The following is an 18,137-nucleotide window of genomic DNA, read 5'->3' on the forward strand; positions in this document are numbered from 1 at the left end:
GTGCAGTGGCCCGATCTCAGCTCACTGCAATCTCCACCTCCCAGGTTCAAGTGATTCTCATGCCTTGGCCTCCGGAGTAGCTGGGACTACAGGTGCCTGCCACCACTCCTGGATAATTCTTATATTTTTAGTAGAGACAGGGTTTTACCATGTTGGTCAGGCTGGCCTCGAACTCCTGACCTCAGGCGATCCACCCGCCTCAGCCTCCCAAAGTGCTGGGATTACAGCCGTAAGCCACCGGGCCCGGCCCACCCTTCAGGTTTATACTGCCATGACTGATGTGAAGTCACTTCATTTTTTTAAATAAACTTTTTATTTTGGAATCATTTTAGGTTTATAAAATGGTTGCCAAGATCCTGCGGAGAGTTCCCATGCACCCTCCCCCAGCCTCCCCCGGTGTCGGCATCGTGATGCAAACCATGAGACATTTGTCAAAACTACGAGGCTCACAGTTGGGCCAACACCAGACTGTTATTTCAGCAGCGCTTCCACGATGGATCGAGCCCAGGATGCCGTGTCGTATGTAGTGAGCTCACTTCCCAGCCTAGAAGCATACCTTCCTGCTTAGGAAATACGGTTTCCAGTTCTGGACCCTCCGCTGGATGCTGGGGTCTCGGATTTGGATCTAGTTCGTCCCCGTCCTGCAGGCGTGAACCTCCACAAGCCAGGCTCCGTGTCCTGTCTGGGAGGTGCCGTGGGACTGCGGGACGCGGGCTGGCCTTGGTGAGGAAGGAGACCCATGGGTACCAGGCCTGGCTCTTAGGATTGACGGGTCTGAGAAAGGCGGACGGAGCTGGGGCAATCACAATCCGTGGTGCTCTGTGGGAGCAGAACTGGGAAGGATCTAAATATGGAGAAGACCAGGTCCAGCCTGGACAGTCAGAAAGGGACACGGATTGTTCTAATACAAGTTCCCCAGGAGGCCAGAGAGGGCTGGGGGTGGGGGCCACTTTCTGGAACCATGGGACAGGGAGAAGACGCTCTCAGTGGAGGCCACACAGTGTGCCAATGTCTGCCAGCAGCTGTGCGTGCACGTGTGTGCAGGCATGTGTGTGTGCGCGCATGTGCGTATGGGTGCGAGTGCGGGTGTGTGCATGCATGCATGCGTGTGTGTGTGTGCGTGCATGTGCGTATGCGTGCGAGTGCGGGTGTGTGCATGCATGCATGCGTGTGTGCGTGTGTGTGCACGCATGCGTGTGTGTGCATGTGCGTGTGTGTGTGCATGCGCGCGCGTGTGTGCATGTGCGTGTGTGTGCATGTGCGTGTGTGTGTGCGCACGTGTGTGTGTGTTCTCTCACATGTGTAGATTTAGGTCCAGAACAGATGAGTGGCTCCCATGACATCACCCACAGCCCAGAGAAATGGGAGAGGTGGAGGGTGAGGTTTACATGGTGTCAGATCCTAAAGTTCAGATCTTGTGACATGGACAGCGGGAGCCACCGAAGGTCTTAGAGGAGAGGAGTGATCCCATCAGAACTCCATGATGGCCAGGCGTGGTGGCTCATGCCTGTCATCCCAGCATTTTGGGAGGCCAAGACGGGTGGATCATTTGAGGTCAGGAGTTCGAGACCAGCCTGGCCAACATAGTGAAACCCCACCTCTACTAAAAATACAAAATTAGCCAGGTGGTGGGAGGTTGAAGCAGGAGAGTCCCTTGAACCTGGGAGGGGGAGGTTGCAATGAGCCGAGATCGCGCCACCGCACTCCAGCCTGGGCGACAGAGCGAGACTCAGTCTAAAAAAAATAAAAAATAAAAAAGAAGACACTCTGGATGGAGGGAAGAGGAAAGGTCCTTGAGGGAGGTAGGGCTGGGAGCCTGGATCCTGCGTCTGAGAGAGGAGGGGCAGGAGCTGGGCTCTTGGGTCTTCAGTTGGAAGAGGAATGCGCGTCCAAGCCCAGCGTTCCGTAGGGAGAGTGCAATGTGTTCCCTCTCTGTCCTCCCGGGTGCAGCTGTCTCTCCATCCAGGTGGCCCTGGGGGCTGGGGGAAGGGCCTCTGGCCCAGGCTCTGGCCACCTGTCTCCGTCACCTGGTCAGGGAGCTCCCCCATCTGTCTCCGTCCTCCCACCACTTTTGCCGTCATCGCCCTCATCTGTCCACTCCTCCAGGCTTGAGCCTCCCTCCTCCCCGTCCTCATAGGACACGCTCCCCAGAACCCCAGGTCCCTCTCTGTTCCCCTGCAACCCCCAGTCGTCCCCCAGGAAGTCCAGGACAGCCAGTGGGGGGCTCCTAGTCTCAGGATCCAGGTCCAGAAGCCCCTGGAGCAAGGCCAGGGCTGGGGGCGCAAACTGGTCCCAGGGTGGTGGTGGCTGAGGTGGCTGAGGCTTGGTGGTCACCCAGCCAGCGAAGGCCTCAAACTCAGGGTTGGGGGCCAGTGCCACATCCCAAGGGAAACAGGCAGTGGCAGCACAGAAGAGAAGCACCCCCAGGCCCCAGGAGTCCACGGCTGGCCGCAGAGGCAGGGTGTCGGGTGGTAGCAGGAGGCAGAGCTCAGGTGGTGCTGTGGGCAGAGGCACTGGTGGGGCAGGGGTCGGGCTGCCCTCTGGCCGGGTCAGACCCAGGTCTCCCAGGGCCACACGGCTGCAGACCGGGTCGAAGACCAGCACATTGTCCGGCTTGACATCTGCATGGACCAGCCCCCGGCTGTGGAGGAAGTCCAGAGCTCCTGCCAGCTGGGCCGCCACCCGCTTCACCAGCAGTTCTGGGAGGCCCTGGGGTCCAGAAGACAGGAGGAGGGTCAGAGTGTCTTGGTTTTGTCTTTTTTATGTTGTCCAGGCTGGTCTCTAACTCCTGGCCTCAAGTGATCCTCCTGCCTTGGCCTCCCAAAGTGCTGGGATTATAGGCATGAGGCACTGCACCAGTTGGTTCCTTGTGAATAATTTTTGAAAGAGGCTCTAGACTCCTAAGTCCTAAAAGTTTGACTCTTGGGGTTTGAGAATCTAGAACCCCAGACTAGTGGCTGCCTCCAGTGTTCCCACCACATGCTCCCAAAGACTTTCTCTCCATCATCCTCAACCTCAACCTGCAGCCATATCTGCACTCCTATAGACCAACTCCCAGCTGGTCTCCCAGTTTTCCCCACTGGAACCCCAGTTATAACCAGTAGCTCCTTCTTTTAGCTTCTTTCAAAGATTCTCCTAACTCAAATACTCAGGCCCACTGTGAACATTTCTTATATATCTTTTGTAAACTGACCATCCAGATCTTCTCCAGTGAGAACTCAAATTTCATTCTTAACCCTAATCTTAGTCTTATATGGGTCTAGACCCCATCTCTAACTCAGAGGCTTTTCTAAAATTCCCCAGTTTATTTCATCAATTGATTATCTATCCGTCGCCAGACAGCAATTCATCCATGAAGCCATCCATCCTTCCAACAGTATTCAACAGTGTGTCCATCCAACATCCATTCCACCAACCAGTCAGCAATCCAGTAAGTTATTCTGTTATTTAATATCCAACATCCATATATTTATCCTCCCTTGCTTCCTTTCACCCATCCACTCACCATCCATTTATCATCCATCCATCAATCCTTCCATCCACCCACCCACCCATCCACTCAACCAATCCTTTCATCCATCCACGCACCCACCCATCTACTCATTCATCCATTCACTCACCCACCAAACCTATCATTCATCCATCCACCCATCCATCCACCCACCAATCCATCCATCCATCCATCCATCCATCCATCCATCCATCCATCCACCAATCCTTTCTTCCATCCATCCATCCATCCATCCATCCATCCATCCATCCATCCATCCATCCATCCACCAATCCTTTCTTCCATCCATCCATCCATCCATCCATCCATCCATCCATCCATCCACCCACCAATCTTTTCATCCATCCATCCACCCCTCCATCTACCCACCCACCCATCCATCCACCCACCCATCCATACACCCACGGATCCTTCCATCCACCCACCCACCCATCCACTCAACCAATCCTTTCATCCACCCACCCTCCCACCCATCCGCTCATCCATCCATCCACTCACCCACCAAAACTTTCATCCATTCATCTATCCATCCATCCATCCACCCACCAATCCTTTCATCCACCCATCCACCCACCCACCCATCCATCCACCTACCCATCCATCCACCCACCCATCCATCCATCCACCCACCCATCCATCCATCTACCCACCCATCCATCTACCAGTCCTTCCTTCCACCCATCTATTCACCCATCCGTCTGTCCACTCACCCATCCTTCCATCCTTCTAATTCTCAATGAGACTCATTCATCCACATGTACCTTCCTCATCCCCTTCCTTCTTTTGTTCCTTCCATTTATCCCTAACTTTATCTGAAATCCAAAATCTATTCCTGAAACTATCCCTACCCCTAATCTCCAAACTCTAGAGACCCTAGAATATCATGGGTTCTGTCCTGACCTGGTCTCCTTTCTAGAAGAAACCCCATTACAGCCCATCTCCAACTCAGTCTATATACACATCCTCAACCGTCTCTGCTTCTCTCTGCAACCCCATTCATGCCTTTCTCCATACTCATGATCAATCTATAATCAACTCTAAACTCAACCCACTCAACTCCACCTGTGCCCATGCCCTAACCTCAGAGTCAACTAAAATCCCAACCCTGTCTCCCTCCCCACCCCCTTCATTGACTCCAGTCCATCCTCAATCCCACCCCCAGCTCCCTGCCCTTCCGCGCTTGTGTTTGGGTGATTGGATGGATTAGGGTTGAGGTCAAGCATGGAACTTCGTTGAGAATTAGAAAGGGGGAGGTCATGTGGGGACTCAGGGTGGAGATGGATTGGGCGGGCCCTGATTTGGGGGTCAGAGTTGGAGATAGAGACGGGGCTTGGGACAGAGTTGGACCTGGGATAAGCGCTCCCAACCTTTGTCCCTCGTGGCCTCACCCTTTCCTGCAGCATCCTGCTGAGGTCCCCACAGGGTGCGTACTCCTGGGCGAAGGCAAAATAGCGGGGGGTCTGTAGGGGTCCTGCCAGGGTCTGCAGCAGGCCTGGGTGTGCAGAGACGCAGCGACCCACACAGAACTCCCTCAGGAAGGTGCTTCTCAGGACCAAATCCCGACGCAGGAGCTTCAGAGCCACAGCTGGACCTGCCAGGGAGATGGGTCGGAGGGACACTCAGGCAGCTCCAGTCTTGCTGTGGGGCCTGAGGGAAGCCGTGTAAACTCTCTGAGCCTCACACTTCTCATGGGCAGCACGGGCTCCTCTGTCTGTGAAGTGTGGGTGGGAGGAGTCCTTCTTTGAAGACCCTCCCTGCTCTGCCTCGGACTGTGGCGTGGGCTTGCACAGCCGCCTCACCCTCTCCGGGCCTCAGTTTCCCCTGGCATCAAGTAAGAGACATGGTGGTGACTTGGGTTCCAACCTGAGTTGCATACCTGTCTTGCTGTGGGACCGTAGGCAGCCCCTTGCCCTCTCTGGGGTGGGGCCTGTGTTTCTCAGAAGATCCCAGAGCTCTTAACTTTCAGAGGGCCCCCACCGAGAAGGGTCCCCATCAGCTCCTCCTGGGAATGCCCCCTGTCTGGGTGGCTTCCGAGAACGCTTATTGTGGGGCAGTTGGGGAGGCTGCCCTTGGGTGGCCGAACTCACCCCCCTGGTGAGGCTGGGCGAGGAGCACACGGCCGTAGGAGCCGGAGCCCAGCTTCCGGATGAGGTGGTACTGGTCCCGAAGGCTCCTCACCGGGGTCACCCTGCTGGTCGTCAGCTCCACCAGCCGTTGGAGGGCTGTGGCTGTGTCCTCCTACGGGAGAGGGGCAGGGTGAGGAGGGGGCGAGTCTGGGGTCTGCTGAGAGTGGTGGGGGAGGAGGTCATGGCGCAGCCCCGGGATGGAGGGTGGGGCAGGGGACAGGGGTCACTGTCCCCAGAGAGGAGGATGAGTCACAGTGACTCACCCGGACTCGGGCCACCTGTTTTTGTGTCCTGGCGAGGTTAGGGGTCACTGTCACAGAGGCCCCACCTGCCCCTGTCTGTGGGAGTGGGCCAGGAGCCCCCAGCCCCAAGTCGGGGTGCATCCCCAGCCCACACAGCACCCCCCGCCCGCCCACCCTGGTCTCTCTTTTCACCGTCCTCTTCCCCTGTGCATCCCACTGTGTGTTTCTGAGTCCATTTCTCTGGGGGCCTCGGTCTCACTGTGTGTCCTTGGATCTCTGTCATCCTCTCTCCCTGGGTCTGGGTCTCTGAGGTCTTTGCGTTTCCCTGTTTTCTGTTTCTCTTCCTCTCTCTCCCCGTGTTGCCTCCTGCCTCTCTCTCCTTTTCTCTCTCTGCCTTCCTCCCCTGGCTCCCGTCTCTCACCTCTGGGTCCCCATCCTCAGGGGTCTCGGAGGCCCTGCGCTCCATCTCAGGGCTTCCCGATGTGGGGTGGCCCTTGGGCGGGACCCCCCCGTCAGGGCTCCCCAGAGAGCAACCAGCCCCCTGCACCCCACAGGTTCTCGCTGTGCAGAGCCAAGGGATGGAAGCTCGTCTGCAAGGTCAGCCTCAGTCGCCCCTTGTCTGTCCGGGTCTGTCTAGCTGGAGGAGTGTCTCTGCCTCTCTGTGCCCTCCTGCCACCCTCTGGGTGTATTCCCTGCTGTGCTTCCCAGGTGATAGCCCTCAGTCCCCGCGCCCTCTCTTCCCCTCTCTTTAGCCAACCCCAGTCTCTCCTTCCTTCTACACGAACACCTTTCTGTCAGCCTCTCTCTTGCTCCCTCCGTCTCTCCTCTCTCTGTGTGTCTTTGTCTCCTTCTCTCCCCGTCTCTCTCTCTCCACCCTCCCTGTCTCTGTCTCGCCCTTGGGTCTCTGGGGTGGGACTCCCCCTCCCTGTCCCATCCGCACACTGTCTCCACTCTTTCTCCACCAACTCTGGGGGTGTCTCCACGCTCTGCTCCCTGCCTGCTCCCCTCTCTCTCTCTGTTTCCCGTCTCTCCCGGCCCCTCTGGGCATCTCCGTCCGCTCTCCCCAGTGTCTCTGCGTCTCTCTCCTCCTCTTTGTTCCTGACTCTCTCTCAAAGCCTTTGTCCCTCCCTTTCTCTGGGCCTGGGACAGGGGTGTGTGTGACAGCTCAGAGACAGAGACATCCTGTCCCCCCACACCCCTCCCTCACCCCCTCTGACCGCTGCCCCCTCCCTCTCCCTTCCAAACTTAGACCGGCTTGGACTCTGGGCTCCAGTCCCAGGACAGATGGGACAAAACATATTGTGAACCCCCAACAAGGCCCAGGCCTGAGGGCAGAGGAAAGGGTGGGACAGACCCCTCCACACACCTGAGCTGGGATGACAGGCCCAGAGCTGAGCGCCTCTGTCTTGCCCCAGAGGCCAGGAGCGCTGGTGTCCAGGGACCAGGGAACAGTTCCCAAAGCCCTCCCCCTTCACACCAGGAGTCCTGGCCCCAGTTCCTCCTCCCTCACACCCAGGAGTCCAGGCCCCAGCTCCTCCTCCCTCAGATCCAGGAGTCTAGGCCCCCAGCCCCTCCTCCCTCAGACCCAAGAGTCCAGAACCCCAGCCCCTCCTCCCTCAGACCCAGGAGTCTAGGTCCCCAGTTCCTCCACCCTCAGAACCAGGAGTCCAGGTCCCCAGTTCCTCCACCCTCAGAACCAGGAGTCCAGGCCCCCAGCTCCTCCTCCCTCAGGCTCAGGAGTTCAGGCCCAGCCCCTCTTCCCTCAGACCCAGGAGTCCAGGCCCAGCCCCTCCTCCCGCAGGACTCAGGAGCTGAAGTAGCTGTGGGAAGCGTCAGGGACAGAGGTGCTCTCATGTTCTCAGCACCTGTTCCGCGCCTAGCCCTGTGCGGGGCTTTACACTGGATCCTCCCAGCTGCCCAAAGGGTCAGTATTTATCCCCAGTTTACGGAGCAGGAAACTGAGGTTCTGAGAAGTGATTGTGTTACACAAGGTCAGAAGGGTAGCGGGCCCCGGGCCAGGCCTGTGTGACTCAGAGGCCTGCTGCCTGCCCCACTCGTGTTTCCACTACTACTACAGCCCTGCTATTAATAAAGACACAGCAACGGCAGCGACGAGTAGGTGCTGGAAGGATCTGCAGGAAACCGGCTGCGGCGCTGGCCTCTGGGGAGCTGGATGGGGCCCAAGGAGAGGCAGAGGTAGAACTTCCTTTGTTGTTCTGAGGTTAGATTGGGGAAAGTCGCAAACCTACAGAAAAGTAGAAAAAGTGCTGTCCGTGCCTGTAATCCCAGCTACTTGGGAGGCTGAGGCAGGAGAATCGCTTGAACTCCGGGAGGCGGAGGTTGTGGTGAGCCGAGATTGCACCACTGCACTCCAGCCTGGGCAACAGAGTGGGACTCCGTCTCAAAAACAAACAAACAAACAAACAGAAATAATAACAACAAAACAAAAACAAACAAGCTCTGTCATGAACGCCCATTGGCTAAACTTCACAGATGTGACCATTTGGCCATACTTTCTTGATATTTATTTCTTTGTCTGGGGGGGCATACAAACTAGTTTCAAGTAAATGATAAATATTGAAGTCTTTTGGAAGTGGAAATGCTGAGCTGCCTGGTGTGTTTGCTTTAAAATCATCTGGCCGGCCGGGCACGGTGACTCACGCCTCTAATCCCAGCACTTTGGGAGGCTGAGGCGGGCGGATCACCTGAGGTCGGGAGTTCGAGACTAGCCTGACCAACATGGAGAAACCCCGTCTCTACTAAAAATACAAAATTAGCTGGGCATGGTGGTGTATGCTTGTAATCCCAGCTACTTGGGAGGCTGAGGCAGGAGAATCACTTGAACCCGGGAGGCAGAGGTTGCGGTGAGCTGAGATGGAACCATTGCACTCCAGCCTGGGTAACAAGAGCAAAACTCTGTCTCAAAAACAAACAAACAAACAGTCTGGCAAAAGAAAAGAAAATGTGTATGTGTGTGTGTGTGTGTGTGTGTGTATATGGGGGGGGTGGGTGGGTGGTGAGACAAGTGAGAGGGAAGGGACTCATTTTATTCCTCTGTTTTTGGTTATGCTGGAAATTTTCCTTCATGAAAAGCTACAAGTTATAAACTAAACTACAGGCATCATGATAAATTGTGCCCAAACACTTGGGAGTACCTATCTATAAAAGTAAGGAAAATTTCTAGCTCAACTACAGTAAAATTGTCATAATGACTTTTTTTTTAACAAAATTGAAGATGAGGCCAGGCGTGATGGCTCACGCCTGTAATCTCAGCACTTTGGGAGGCTGAGGCGGGCAAATTGCCTGAGGTCGGGAGTTTGAGACCAGCCTGACCAACGTGGTGAAACCCCATCTCTACTACAGATACAAAAATTAGCCAGGCGTGGTGGCGGGCGTCTGTAATCCCAGCTACTCAAGAGGCTGAGGCAGGAGAATCTCCTGAACCCGGGAGGCAGAGGTTGCAGTGAGCCGAAATGGTACCACTGCACCCCAGCCTGGGCGACAGAGCGAGAGTCTGTCTCAAAAAAATAAAATTAAATAAAAAATAAAAAATTTAAGATGGGGTCTTGCTGTGTTGCCCAGGCTGGTCTCAAACTCCTAGGCTCAAGTGATTTTCCTACCTCGGTCTACCAAAGTGCTGAGAATACAGGTGTGAGCCACAGTATCCAGCCAGACAATTTCTCGAAATCAGGTAATAACAAGTCTGTCTTCAATTTCTCACATTTATTTTTTTTTAAATGCCTTGGCTGGGCACGGTGGCTCATGCCTGTAATCCCAGCACTTTGGGAGGCCAAGGCAGGTGGATCACCTGAGGTCAAGAATTCGAGACCAGCCTGACAAACAAGGTGAAACCCCCATCTCTACTAAAAATACAAAAATTAGCTGGGTATGGTGGCAGGTGCCTATAATCCCAGCTACTTGGGAGGCTGAGGCAGGAGAATTGCTTGAACCTGGGAGGTAGAGGTTGCAGTGAGCCGAGATGGACCACTGCACTCCAGCCTGGCGGCAGAGTAAGACTCTGTCTCAAAAAAAAGAAAAAAAGAGAAAAAAATGCCTTATTTGCTTTATGAGTCAGGAATCAACGTCAACATCCTGTATGACTTTCAGGGAACTTTTTACCACGGTGCCTTTTACATTATTTGAATTTTTCCTGTGAGTATGTGTTACTTATTCAAAAATTTTTAATGAAATAATACAGTGATGATGGTACAGTAATATAGTAACACTCGGTGCTTACTTGGTGCCAGGCCCTGGTCACGCTCTCTCGGTCTCTCTCTCTTTTTCACCTAACACTTTGTGGAGTCCTCCCAACAAGCCCTGGGTCGGTAGAATGATGGTTTCCAATTTCCTGATGGGGACAGTGAAGCATGAAGCGGCAGACTCATGGGCCGCAGAGCCACAGCCAGCGAGAGGCAGAGCTGGGATACCTCGAGGTCTGGTGACTCCAGGCTCCTCTGTGCCCCCTGCCCACGCAGCTCCTGTGAGGCCGACCTCAGGTGCCCGGCTCGAGCTGAGCTCCTCCACTGGAGACCCGGGGCTGGCTGTGCGTCGACAGGCAAGCGCATCTGCTACTCTAGAGCCGAAAGGTCGGACTGCAGAGCCGGCCACCTGGGTCCCCCGGGAGGAGAGTGAGAGGGGACGCTGCGGGCCTCCAGCGCTCCCAGCCCTCCCCCGGAGGCTCGCTGGTGATCCGAAGAGCTTTGCACCTCCCCATTTAGTAACGCCGCTCTGCGGGGTCACCCGGAGTGACCTTGGCACACAGGTGTGGTGGGGGAGGTTGCAGTCCTGCAGCCCCAGGGTACACACACACCCGTCATTAAAGCTGGGCGGTGTGCCTCTCTCCTCCCCTCCGTCCTGCCCACCAGCCTCCGAGGGCTCCTTTTGTCACCGTTTCCTGGCTTTGTCCCCTCCTGGCCGAATGAGGGCACGCCAACAAGTTAAGTGTGTTAACAACAACAACAGCAATAATAATAGTGTTCAACACTCATACTGTACTCGGTGCTGTGGCTTGTGTTTTCATCTATTTTTGTCATCGTTGTGAAGAGTTTTTGCAGAGACGGGGTCTCACTATGCGGCCTCTACCCTCTCACTATGTTGGAATTCGAGGCTGGTCTTGAATTGCCGGGATGCTTCTGTGCTTCAGTTTTCTCCTGTATGAAATGAAGGTCATCCCCAGCTCCTACCCACAGCGCTGTTGTTAAGAAAATTGACATGTATAATGCATAAACTAATGTAATAATATTATATCTAAGATAATTATTTTAGATATGATATATACTATCCTATATTATATATTAAGTGATATATGTACTATATATCTTATGTATAATATATATACTAGTATGTTATTTTTAAAGTAAATTCAATTAAGAAAATATATACTGAAAGAACATATAAAAATTAATTTACACTTCAAAGATTGTTCAGTTGACAATGTAACCCACCCACCATCCCACTCCATCCTTGGGCCAAAAAAGGTGAAAAGAAAAACAGAAGAAAAAAGTGTTAACATTAAACTGATTTGCTTTATCTGGAACGAGTTAGATTATAAACTAGTAGACCAAAATCTCAGCCTTTAATAGTCATCCTGATGAGTTAACCAAACTTTGCAGGAAAGGTGGAAATGTTTTCACTCTTGATTTTTATTTTTATTTTTTGTTGTTTGTTTGCTTGTTTGAGACAGAGTCTCACTTTGTCACCCAGGCTGGAGTGCAGTGGCCCGATCTCGGCTCACTGCAACCTCCACCTCCCGGGTTCAAGTAATTCTCCTGCCTCAGTTTCCTGAGTAAAGTGCTGATTACAGGCGTGAACCACCGTGCCTGGCCCACTCCTGTTTTTTTTTTGTTTTGTTTTTAAGACAGGGTCTCACTCTGACATCCAGGCTGGAGTGCAATGACACAGTCATGGCTCACTGCAGCCTTGACTTCCTGGGTTCAAGAGATCCTCCCACCTCAGCCTTCCAAGTAGCTGGGATCACAGGTGCATGCCACTGGGCTGGCTACTTTTTAAGTTTTTTGTAGAGATGGGATCTCACTATGTTGCCCAGGTTGGTCTCGAACTTCTGGCCTCAAGCTATCCTCTGGCCTGGGCCTCGCAACATGCTGGGTGGGATTACAGGCGTGAGCCACCTGGCCCTTTGCTCCTGTTTTAAGACAGTAATGCTATTTTCTTTCTATCACACCATGTATACATTGAACAAATATTGTTAAATAAAATAATGGATGAAAACATAAGCCATACCACCGAGCATAGTGAATGCTTAACAATTATTATTATTGTTGTTGACAAATGCGCTTACGGCGGTTACTATGGGCCAGGTACCATTCTGGGGCTTTGTATACCCTTACAGTAATCTCATTTAATCCTTATGTTCTACATATGACATAGGAACTATTATTTCCCGAGGCACAGAGAGGCCACACGTGCTAAATCTTATCGTCATCTCTGACCTGCTCACACACAGCACAAAACCTTGCTGGGATTCTCTGTGACATGAAATATTTCACACATATCCCCCAAATATGATGAGTATTCATGTCTCCACCATTCTGTTTAAGAAATATAATTCTCAGCCAGGCGCGGTGGCTCACACCGGTAATCCCAGCACTTTGGGAGGCCAAGGCGGGCGGATCACGAGGTGAGGGAGATCAAGACCATCCTGGCTAACATGGTGAAACCCCGTCTCTACTAAAACTACAAAAAAAGTAGCCCGGCATGGTGGCGGGCACCTATGGTCCCAGCTACTCGGGAGGCTGAGGCAGGAGAATGGCGTGAACTCGGGAGGCAGAGCTTGCAGTGAGCCGAGATTGCACCACTGCACTCCAGCCTGGGCGACAGAGTGAGACTCCGTCTCAAAAAAAAAAAAAAAAAAAAAAAAAAAAGAAATATAATTCTCCAGATATAATAGAAACACTGCGTGCACTCGCCTCTGCCTCTCCAAATCCCTTCCCTTCTAAAAGTCACCACCATCTCCAATGAGGTATTTGTTATTCTTTGATTGCAAAAGACTTTTGCTACATAGTGTAAATCCATAACTGCTAGTATGCTTGCATGTTTCTAAATGTTTGTATAAATAGTATGGTGTTCCTGACCTTCTGCAGCTCACCAGCTGGACACTGCTTGCAAGGGATTGTTACACACAGCTCAGGCCTCTTCTTTTGCAAAGACGTTTAATCTTCGAGTACGTGGACATACTGTCTTCCAGGGATCCATTCTTCTGGGGATGGACATTTTAGGTTTCTCCAGTACTGTGCTCTTAGGAGCAAGCAGGGCAAAGAATATTCTTTTTTTTTTTTTTTTTTGAGATGGAGTCTCGCTCTGTTGCCCAGGCTGGAGAGCAGTGGTGCGATCTCGGCTCACTGCAAGCTCTGCCTCCCGGGTTCATGCCGTTCTCCTGGCTCAGCCTCCCGAGTAGCTGGGACTACAGGCGCCCGCCACCACGCCCAGTTAATTTTTTGTATTTTTAGTAGAGATGGGGTTTCACCATGTTGGCCAGGCTGGTCTCGATCTCCTGACCTCATGATCCGCCCGCCTGGGCCTCCCAAAGTGCTGGGATTACAGGCGTGAGCCACCGCGCCCGGCCATAGAATATTCTTACACGTGTTGCTTTGTGCTAAGTGGCATGTTTTCTCCGGGGTATTGGCCTCAAAGTGGAATTCCTGGGTCAGAGGATAGGAGAATAAGCAGCTTTCTTAGATGTTCTCACATGACTCTCCAGGGTGGTTGTATCTGATTTTTTTGTTTGTTTGTGGGTTTTTGTTGTTGTTGTTTTGTTTTGTTTTGTTTTCAGTTCGTAGATCCCTTTGGGAATCTGAAGAAAGCTGGAGAGACTTTTGTGTGGTCCAATACAGAAACCACTGGCCATGTGTGGCTCTAAGGCATTAGAAACGTGGCTTTTCAAACTGAGACTTGCTGTCAGCATATAGTAGAATCTGCGATTGAAAAAGAGAGTGTCAGCTAGCTCTGATTTATTATTTTATTTGTTTGTTTGTTTGTTTATTTTGAGACAGATTCGCTCTGTTGCCCAGGCTGGAGTGCAGTGGTGTCGTCTTGGATCACTGCAACCTCCACCTCCTGGGTTCAAACAATTCTCATGCCTCAGCCTCCAAAGTAGCTGGGATTACAGGTGTGCCACCGCATCAGGCTATTTTTTTTTGTATTTTTAGTAGAGATGGGGTTTTGCCATGTTGGCCAGGTTGGTCTCAAACTCCTGGCCTCAAATGATCTGCCTGGCTCGGCCTCCCAAAGTGCTGGGATTATTATAGGCGTGAGCTACCCTACCTGGACAACTGATTTTTGTATCAATTACATGTTGACATGATAATGTTTGGATACACAGTTGCTCTCATTTGAAGATTTCGTATTTGCAAATTTTCCCATTCCCTAAAATTGATTTGTAACTCCCAAATCACAGTGCTGGCCCAGTGCTGTGGCTCACACCTGTAATCCTAACACTTTGGGGCCCAGGCAGGAGGATCATTTGAGCCCAGGAGTTCGAGAACAGCCTGGGAAACATAGCTGGTCTTGCCAAGACCAGCTTAGGAAACGTAGTGAGACCCTATCTCTACAAAAAAAAAAAAAAATTTGTTTTTATTGAGACAGAGTCTCACTCAGTCACCTAGGCTGAAGTGCAATGGTGTGATCTTGGCTCACTGCAACCTCTGCAACCTCTACCTCCTGGGTTCAAACAATTCTCCCGCCTCAGCCTCCTGAGTAGCTGGGATTACAGGCACCCGCCATCATGCTCAGCTAATTTCTTTTTTCTTTTTTTTTTTTTTTGTATTTTTGTAGAGATGGGATTTCACCTTGTTGGCTAGGCTGGTCTTGAACTCCTGACCTCAGGTGACCCACCTGCCTCGGCCTCCCAAAGTGCTAGGATTATAGGCATGAGCCACCGCACCCATCCTACAAGAAATTGTTAACAAATTAGTCAGGCACGGTGGCATGCACCTATAGTCTCAGCTGTTCAGGAGGCTGAAGTGGGAGGATCACTTGAGCCTGGGAGATGGAGGCTGCAGTAAGCTATGATTGTACTGATTGTACCACTGCACTCCAGCCTGGGCAACACAGTGAGACCTTGTCTCAAAAAAAAATGATAATGATGATGATCATCGTCACAGCGCTATAGTTAATAACAATGTATCGTATGCTCAAAAATTGCTGAGAGAGTAGATTTTAAGAATTCTCATGGCTGGACGTGGTGGCTCACGCCTGTGATCCCAGCACTTTGGGAGGCCGAGGCAGGCAGATCACGAGGACAGGAGATCAAGACCATCCTGGCTAACCCGGTGAAACCCCATCTCTACTAAAAATACAAAAAATTAGCCGGGTGTGGTGGCGGGCACCTGTGGTCCCAGCTACTCAGGAGGCTGAGGCAGGAGAATCGCTTGAACCTGGGAGGCGGAAGTTGCAGTGAGCCGAGATGGCGCCACTGCTCTCCAGGGCTCTCCAGCCTGGGTGACAGAGGGAGACTGTTTCAAAAAAAAAAAAAAAAAAAAAAAAAAATCTCACTGCAAAAAAAAAAAAAAAAAGAAAAAAATCATGTGAGGTAATGCATATGTTAATTATACAGCTTGATGTAGTTATTTTCCAATCTGTGTATGTGTGTATCTATATAAACATCATGTTAGTCAGACACGGTGGGACACGTCTAGTCTAGGAGGCTGTCATGTCATGTCTGTCTAGGAGGCTGTCATGTCACGTCTGTCTAGGAGGCTGCCATGTCATGTCTAGTCTAGGAGGCTGTCATGTCACATCTGTCTAGGAGGCTGTCATGTCACGTCTGTCTAGGAGGCTGTCATGTCATGTCTAGTCTAGGAGGCTGTCATGTCACATCTGTCTAGGAGGCTGTCATGTCATGTCTGTCTAGGAGGCTGTCATGTTACATCTAGTCTAGGAGGCTGCCATGTCACGTCTAGTCTAGGAGGCTGTCATGTCATGTCTAGTCTAGGAGGCTGTCATGTCATGTCTGTCTAGGAGGCTGTCATGTTACGTCTAGTCTAGGAGGCTGCCATGTCACGTCTAGTCTAGGAGGCTGCCATGTCACGTCTAGTCTAGGAGGCTGTCATGTCACATCTGTCTAGGAGGCTGCGGCATTTCTCGAGGCCAGGAATTCAAGAGCTAGAGATGCACTTGTGAAAAACACGCACCGCACTCCAGCCTGGGCAACGTCGCGGGACCCTGTCTTTAAAAACAATAGAAAAATCATGTTGTACACAACAATTGTATACATTCTTTATTTGTCAAGGTGGAACAAAAAAAATAATAATAAGGGGGGAAAGAACAACAACAATAACAAAAGAGCGCTTTTGCAGCTGCGCCCACAGCTGTGAAAAACGTGAGTTGCCAATGCATACATCTCCAGCTGAGGCTGAAGAAAGCGATGCTCTGCCTTTTCGTGTCAGCCGCTCCTACAAACAAGGGTCTTTTTTTTACGTTGGTGCCACGATTTTCACATTTTTGTGGTTTTTATTGGTGATTCTGCAGGTTTGTGCTTTTTGTTGGTGATTCTACACTTCACCTCCCACGCACAGGGCTGAACAGGGTCCCCTTCAGTGCTTAGGAATGTTGTGCAGTGCCTCATGTAGAAAATCTGGCCCGGCATGGGGGCTCATGCTTGTAATCCCAGCACTTTGGGAGGCCGAGGCAGGCAAATCACTTGAGGTCAGGCATTTGAGACCAGCCTGGCCAACATGATGAAACCCTGTCTCTACTAAAAATACAAAAATTAGCTGGGCGTGGTGGTGCACGCCTGTAATCCCAGCTACTCGGGAGGCTGAGGCAGGAGAATTGCCGGAACCCAGCAGGCAGAGGTTGCAACCTGCAGTGAGCCAAGATCGTGCTTCTGCACTCCAGCCTGGGCGACAGAGCGGGACTCCGTGAGAAAGAAAGAAAAGAAAGGGAAGAAAGAAATAAAGAGAAAGAAAGACCATGTGTGTTAGATGAACTTCGTTCAGGTACGAGCTGTACTCCTGCTGGCGGTGAGTTCAATGACGATGAATCAACAACGTATGTGTAAAAGATGTCTTTAAACAGAAAGGCAAAGTCAGTGAGGTATTGATTATTTGATGTAGATGTTGTCACCAGCGGCCTGCAGGAATCTAACCCTGTATTTCCCCCAGTGGCAGTGGCTTGGTATTTGCCAATTTGGTGTTTTCAGCAACTTTAAGGAAGATAACCAGCGTGAATAAGGAGAATTGAGCGTGTCGAGTGAAATGAAACATATCATCAGGACTATTTTCACCTTGTTTGCATTTACTTTTGTAAAAATAGAAACACACAGTTTGGCAGACAACATCGGGGATTGCAGATGCCACCGAATCATCTATGGATCTCTCTAGAAGTCTGCAGGTCACAGGCTGTTTCTACATTCTCCATCCCCTGAAGCTGTTCCCCAGACCTCACCCTCTCCTGTGTGGATCACAACCCCAGCTTCTCAGCTTCTTTCTGGTCTCCCCTCTCGCCTCTGGACTGCCCCATCAGACACACAAAGGTTCTCCCTCCTTCCCTCCCCCCTCCTCCCTCCTCCCTCCCTCCCTCCTTTCTTTCTTTCTCTGTTTTCTTTCCTTCTTTCCTTCCTTCCTTCCTTTCTTCCTTTCTTTTCCTTCCTTCCTTCTTTCCTTCCTTCCTTCCTTTCTGTCTTTCTTTCTTCTTTCTTTCTCTCTCTCTTTCTCCTTTCCTGTCCTGTCCTCCTTCCTTGCCTCCCTCCCTCCCTTCCTTCTTTCTTTCCCTCCCTCCCTCCCCTTTCTTTTTTGAGGCAGGGTCTCACTCCATCACCCAGGTTGGAATGCAGTGGTGCAATCACAGCTCTCTGCAGCCTTGACCTCCCATACTTAAGTGATCCTCTTGCCTCAGCCTCCCAAGTAGCTGGGACTACAGGTGTGCACCATCCTCCCCAGCTAATTTTAGAATTTTCTGTAGATACGGGCTCTCACTATGTTGCCCAGGCTAGTTTCAAATTCCTGGGTTCAAGTGATCCTCCTGCCTCGGCTTCCAAAAATGCTGGTATTACAGGCATGAGCCACCGCACCGGCCATCATTCTAACACTCACTTCTGACCCAGGCCCTCTCCTCCTCAGTAGCCTCCTATGGCTCCCTATTGCTCTTGGGATAGAGTCCACACTCCCCCACCTGGCCTCTGAGCCCTTCTGGAGCTGCACCTGTTGCAACTTATTTCCACCCGGCTCATCTCACCCAACACCCAGGCACATGGAAGAACTTGGAATGTCCGAGCACACTGGACTCTCTCTCTGTTTCTCA

The 18,137-nt window shown here is 51.7% G+C and overlaps 1 protein-coding gene across 1 annotated transcript; it reads right to left on the reverse strand.

The window, feature by feature from the left end:
- Positions 1–338: 338 nt before the first annotated feature.
- Positions 339–7,048, reverse strand: SBK3 (SH3 domain binding kinase family member 3). The gene is made up of 4 exons (XM_024238331.3): positions 6,301–7,048; positions 5,599–5,749; positions 4,900–5,102; positions 339–2,709 (listed from the first exon to the last, which is right to left on the reverse strand). The coding sequence occupies exons 1-4, from the start codon at positions 6,343–6,345 to the stop codon at positions 2,032–2,034; spliced, it is 1,077 nt and encodes a 358-aa protein (XP_024094099.2). The 5' UTR covers positions 6,346–7,048; the 3' UTR covers positions 339–2,031.
- Positions 7,049–18,137: the final 11,089 nt, after the last annotated feature.

Source organism: Pongo abelii, chromosome 20 (genome assembly GCF_028885655.2).
Source record: "Pongo abelii isolate AG06213 chromosome 20, NHGRI_mPonAbe1-v2.0_pri, whole genome shotgun sequence".
NCBI lineage: Eukaryota > Metazoa > Chordata > Mammalia > Primates > Hominidae > Pongo > Pongo abelii.

Excerpts from the sequence above, each read along its gene's own strand:
- SBK3 (XM_024238331.3), bottom strand. The coding sequence starts at position 6,345 with ATGGAGCGCAGGGCCTCCGAGACCCCTGAGGATGGGGACCCAGAG. Across the intron at positions 5,750-6,300 it reads CTGAGGATGGGGACCCAGAG|GAGGACACAGCCACAGCCCT; the intron begins GTGAGAGACGGG and ends CCTCTCCCGTAG. Across the intron at positions 5,103-5,598 it reads CGCCCAGCCTCACCAGGGGG|GTCCAGCTGTGGCTCTGAAG; the intron begins GTGAGTTCGGCC and ends TCTCCCTGGCAG.